The following is a 6000-nucleotide window of genomic DNA, read 5'->3' on the forward strand; positions in this document are numbered from 1 at the left end:
TTGAAGTCTTTGTTCGAGTTGGAGTTTATTTTTGTGTAAGGATTTAGGGAGCGTTCCATTATCATTCTCTATTGTGTAAGGCACCCCCTCAGTGCTCTCCATAGAGGCTTCTACGCGTTTTACGTAGCGTTTTACGCTTTACGTAGCGTTTTACGTAGCGTTACGTAGCGTTTTACGCTCCCACCAACAGTGTAGGAGGGTTACCTCTGCTCCACGCCCTCTCCAGCATTTCTTATTTTTAGATTAAGTTGACAATGGCCATGTGACTGGTGGCAGGAGATATCTTGTTGTAGTTCTGATTTGTAGCTCTCTAACGTTCAGCGAGGTTGAAACGTGTCAGGTGCTGTTTTTAAATATTGTTTTTTTCATAGGATGAGCAAAGTAACCTGTTGAATTTGGCTTCTTGAACCTCTGCCCTGTCGTGAATTCCTTTTCAGTCGCCTACCTCAGCACATTTCTTGAGGACAGGCGTGCTTTTCCGCCCCGCAGGGGTTGTGAATATGAAGCGCCCAGCAGCACCGGTTTTAGTAAAGTTTAGTTAAGGGAAACGGCCGCAAGGCACGAGTCGTTCCGAATTATGATCATATCGGGATGCAAGGCCAGGAGTGCGATTGCCAGGTAACATATTGGTTCTCTGTTTAGCTATGTTACAGGAAGATCCATACAGATCTCCATAGTGGCTGCAACAGTTGACATTCCCAGGAAGAGTGTAGGACAGTTCCCTTTTCCCACGTGCTCTGCAGCCTTTGTTCCTTGTAGATTTTTTTGGCGGTGGCCAGTGTGAGTGGTGTGCGGTGATACCTGATTGTGTTTTTCTGTGCGTTTCTGTGATTATGAGTGATGCTGAGCATCTTTCCATGGGCTTTTTTTTCTACAGTGTGAGTAAAATTGGCATCTTCAACTCGGCTTCTTGAATGGCTGCCCTGTTTTGCATCCTTTTTCCAGGAAGTAGCCCCGGGTTTTTCTGGAGGGCAGGTGTTATTGAATAACAGCCTCACAGGCCTTGCGATGATTCAGTGCAGTCAGCAGCTTCTTCCACGTTGTAGTTACAGGAAAAGGCCACAAGGCGGCAGCATTTCTTCTTGCCCAGGTTTGTCCGTCTTTTTTTTTCTTTTCTTTTTTCCGTTTCAACTTAATTTTTATGTTATATGGGAGTAGAGTTGATTTGCACTGACGTATTTTGGGTTTACCTGTTCAGCAACGTCATTCCCTCGTACAGAGAGGTCTATCTAGTCTTTTTCGGGTTGGTTTTCCGGAAGGTGATTGTAGTGTGTTGAGTAGAGCTCCTTGCGCTATTCACAAGGTCTTTTTCGATGATCTATGATCCATTTTAGTGTTTATATACAGCCAATTCCAACCTCCAAATGTATCCCTCACCCCACGTTTCCTGTATGGTCATCGTAAGTTTTTTGTCTGCCTCTGAGAGTCTGTTTCTGTTTTGTCAATTAGATCATTTGAATGAATTGATAGGTTTCACCTATAAGGGCTATCCTGTGCTATTTGTCCTTCTCTCTCTGACCTCATTCACCTAGTATGATCATAGGTTAGTCCATCCTTGCTGCTGCAGATGGTACGTTTTCATTCTTCTTGTCGGCTGAGTATTTCTTTGTATGTATGTAGCCCATAATGTTCATTTTTCTGTTGATGGACATTTGGGTGGAATGTATGTCTGCACTGGTCCTAATCGTGCTGCTATGAAAATACAGGTGGCACGTGTTCCGAATTATGATTATATCGGGATGCAAGGCCAGGAATGGGATTGACGCATCACCTGTGGTTCTCTGTTTAGTTTTGTTACAGGAAGCTCCATACATTTCTCCATAGTAGCTGCACCAGTTGATACTCACAGCAAGTGTGTAGGACGATTCCCTTTTGTGCACGTCCTCTGCAGCCTTGATTCCCTGTAGATTTTTTTGTAGATGGCCAGTGTGAGTGGTGTGAGGTGATACCTGACTGTAGTTTTACTCTGCATTTCTCTAATGAGTGATGCTGAGCGTCTTTCCATGTGATTTTTTTTTCTACAGTGTGAGTAAAATTGACACCTTCAAATTGGCTTCTTGATCGGATGCCCTGCTTTGCATTCATTTTCCAGGAGTAGCCCCGGGTTTTTCTGGAGGGCAGGTGTTATTTATTCACAGCCCCACAGGCCTTGCGATTTTTCAGGGCCCGGCAGCAGCGTTTTCCACGTTGTTGTTACAGGAAACGTCCACAAGGCGGCAGTATTTCCTCAGGCCCAACTGCGGTTACTTGGGGAAGCCCAGCCTGAGAGAAACTCCTGTCCCTGGGTCCTCAGTGTGCGTGGAATGTGCCCGAAGAAACACCGAAGGGGTTGTGTCTCATTGCTTCCTCACCCTTGCCCTTCACCCCCGAGGGAAATCCCAATGCCTGGGAAACTGCTCTGATGACGGAACTGTCGTCCTTAGGTGGGGCGACTGCATAGAAAGAGGCTGGAGGAGGGAACCCCACCGCCAGGAGACGTGGGCCCCCGGGGATCTTTGAAAGCTCTCCTTCCCGCCCAGAATGCAGCATCACTTCTGGAGCCCGAGGCTTGGTGTAGCTGTAGGGGAGCCCCCCTTGATGTGGAGATTGTAGGCCCATCCAGACGGGACCAGGCACTCCAGGTCCAAGAGGGTTCTTCGCTGTCACATCGACCCCAGCTTGTGCAGCACAAGGACAGTCCAGCCTTGGGACAAAGCCTGCTCTGCGTCCATGAATGAGATTCAGCTCAGGTCCCAGAGGCTATAGGGGAATGGGGTCGGCATTACTTTTTAATTGCAATGTGTATTTTGTACTGGAGTATAGTTGATATAGTCAGGAGAGTGGGTTTTTGTTTTTTTTTTGGTGCACAGCAAGTGATTCAGTTATTTGGGGAGCGTTCCATTATCATTCTCTATTGTGTAAGGCACCCCCTCAGTGCTCTCCATAGAGGCTTCTACCGTTTTACGTTCCCACCAACAGTGTAGGAGGGTTACCTCTGCCCCACACCCTCTCCAAATTTCTTATTTGTAGATTAAGTTGACAATGGCCGTGTGACTGATGGCAGAAGATATCTTGTTGTAGTTCTGATTTGTAGCTCTCTAACGTTCAGCGAGGTTGAAACATGTCAGGTCCTGTTATTAAATATTGTTTTGATCATAGCGTGAGCAAAGTAACCTGTTGAATTTGGCTTCTTGAACCTCTGCCCTGTTGTGAGTTCCTTTTCAGTCGCCTACCTCAGCACATTTCTTGAGGGCAGGCGTGCTTTTCCGCCCCTCAGGGGTTGTGAATATGAAGCGCCCAGCAGCACCGGTTTTAGTAAAGTTTAGTTAAGGGAAACGGCCCCAAGGCACGTGTGTTCCGAATTATGATCATATCGGGATGCAAGGCCAGGAGTGCGACTGCCAGGTCACCTATTGGTTCTCTGTTTAGCTATGTTACAGGAAGGTCCATACAGATCTCCATAGTGACTGCAACAGTTGACATTCCCAGGAAGAGTGTAGGACAGTTCCCTTTTCCCACGTGCTCTGCAGCCTTTGTTCCTTGTAGATTTTTTTGGCGGTGGCCAGTCTGAGTGGTGTGCGGTGATACCTGATTGTAGTTTTACACTGCATTTCTCTGATAATGAGTGATGTTGAGCGCCTTTGCATGGGCTTTTTTTTTCTACAGTGTGAGAAAAATTGGCATCTTCAACTCGGCCTCTTGAATGGCTGCCCTGTTTTGCATTCTTTTTCCAGGAAGTAGCCCCGGGTTTTTCTGGAGGGCAGGTGTTATTGAATTACAGCCTCATAGGCCTTGCGATTATTCAGGGCCCGTCAGCAGCGTTTTCCACGTTGTATTTACAGGAACGGTCCACAAGGCGGCAGCATTTCCTCTGCCCAGGTTTCTCTGTCTGTTTTTTTTTTCTTTGCTTTTTTCCGTTTCAAATTAATTTTTATGTTATATGGGAGTAGAGTTGATTTGCACTGACGTATTTTGGGTTTACCTGTTCAGCCACGTCATTCCCTCCTACAGAGAGGTCTATCTAGTCTTTTTCGGGTTGGTTTTCCACAAGGTGATTGTAGTGTGTTGAGTAGAGCTCCTTGAGCTATTCCCAAGGTCCTTTTGGATGATCTACGATCCATAATAGTGCTTATACACCAATGCCAACGTCAAAATATATCCCTCACCCACCTTTCCTGTATGGTCATCGTAAGTTACTTGTCTACCTGTGAGAGTCTGTTTCTGCTTTTTCAATTAGATCATTTGCATGCATTGATAGGTTTAACCTATAAGGGCTCTCTTATGCTATTTGTCCTTCTTTCTCTGACCTCATTCGCCTAGTATGATCATAGGTTAGTCCATCCTTGCTGCTGCAGATGATATGTTTTCATTCTTCTTGTTGGCTGACTAGTACTTCTTTGTACGTATGTGCCCCATAATGTTAATTTTTCTGTTGATGGACATTTGGGTGGAATGTATGTCTGCACTGGTCCTAATCGTGCTGCTGCGAAAATACAGGTGGCACGTGTTCCGAATTATGATTATATCGGGATGCAAGGCCAGGAGTGGGATTGACGGATCACATATGGTTCTGTTTAGTTATATTACAGAAAGCTCCATACATTTCTCCATAGTAGCTGCACCACTTGATATTCCCAGCAAGTGTGTAGGACGAATCCCTTTTGCACACGTCCTCTGCAGCCTTGATTCCTTGTACACATTTTTGTAGATGGCCAGTGTGAGTGGTGTGAGGTCATACCTGATTGTAGTTTTACTCTGCATTTCTCTAATAATGAGTGACGCTGAGCGTCTTTCCATGTCCTTTTTTTTTCTACAGTGTGAGTAAAATTGACACCTTCAAATTGGCTTATGAACGGCTGCCCTGTTTTGCATTCATTTTCGAGGAAGTAGCCCCGGGTTTTTCTGGAGGGCAGGTGTTATTTATTCACAGCCCCACAGGCCTTGCGATTTTTCAGGGCCCGGCAGCAGCGTTTTCCACGTTGTTGTTACAGGAAACGTCCACAAGGCGGCAGCATTTGTTCAGGCCCAACTGAGGTTACCCGGGAAGCTGAGCCTGAGGGAAAGTCCCGTCCCTGGGTCCTCAGTGTGCGTGGAATGTGCCCGAAGAAACACCGAAGGGGTTGTGTCTCGTCGCTTCCTCACCCTTGCCCTTCACCCCCGAGAGAAATCCCAATGCTTGGGAAACTGCTCTGGTGACGGAGGTGTAGTGCATAGGTGGGGCGAGTCCATGGAAAGAGGCTGGAGGAGGGAACCCCACCCCCAGGATACGTGGACCCCCGGGGATCTTTGAGAGCTCTCCTTCCCGCCCAGAATGCAGCATCGTTTCTGGTGCCCGAGGCTTGGTGCAGCTGTAGGGGAGCCCCCTTTGATGTGGAGATTGTGGGCCAATTAAGACGGGACCAGACACTCCAGGTCCAAGGGGGTTCTTTGCTGTCACATCGTCCCCAGCTCGCTCAGCACCGCGACGGTCCAGCCTTGGGACCCAAGCGTGCTCCGCATCCCTGGATGAGACTCCAGCCCAGGTCCCAGAGGCCGTAGGGGAATGGGGTCGGCATTATTTTTTAATTGCAATGTGTATTTTGTACTGCAATATAGTTGATATAGTCAGGAGAGTGGGTTTTTTGGGGTTTTTTTTTGGTGTACAGCAAGTGATTCAGTTATTTGGGGAGCGTTCCATTATCATTCTCTATTGTGTAAGGCACCCCCTCAGTGCTCTCCATAGAGGCTTCTACCGTTTTACGTTCCCACCAACAGTGTAGGAGGGTTACCTCTGCTCCACGCCCTCTCCGGCATTTCTTATTTGTACATTAAGTTGACAATGGCCATGTGACTGGTGGCAGGAGATATCTTGTTGTAGTTCTGATTTGTAGCTCTCTAACCTTCAGCGAGGTTGAAACATGTCAGGTCCTGATTTTAAATAGTGTTTTTTTCATAGTGTGAGCCAAGTAACCTGTTGAATTTGGCTTCTTGGACCTCCTCCCTGTCGTGAGTTCCTTTTCAGTCGCCTACGTCAGCACATTT

The 6000-nt window shown here is 47.0% G+C and overlaps 1 protein-coding gene across 1 annotated transcript in view; it reads right to left on the minus strand.

Moving 5' to 3' along the window:
- Nucleotides 1-2598, minus strand: part of NLRP8 (NLR family pyrin domain containing 8) — a 51912-nt gene extending 49314 nt beyond the window's left edge. The window contains exon 1 of the mRNA XM_060131980.1: nucleotides 2352-2598. Within this exon, the coding sequence (XP_059987963.1) occupies nucleotides 2352-2598 (247 nt within the window). The remainder of the gene's footprint in view (nucleotides 1-2351) is intronic.
- Between the last annotated feature and the right edge of the window lie 3402 nt (nucleotides 2599-6000).

This window comes from Lagenorhynchus albirostris, chromosome 19 (genome assembly GCF_949774975.1).
Source record: "Lagenorhynchus albirostris chromosome 19, mLagAlb1.1, whole genome shotgun sequence".
NCBI lineage: Eukaryota > Metazoa > Chordata > Mammalia > Artiodactyla > Delphinidae > Lagenorhynchus > Lagenorhynchus albirostris.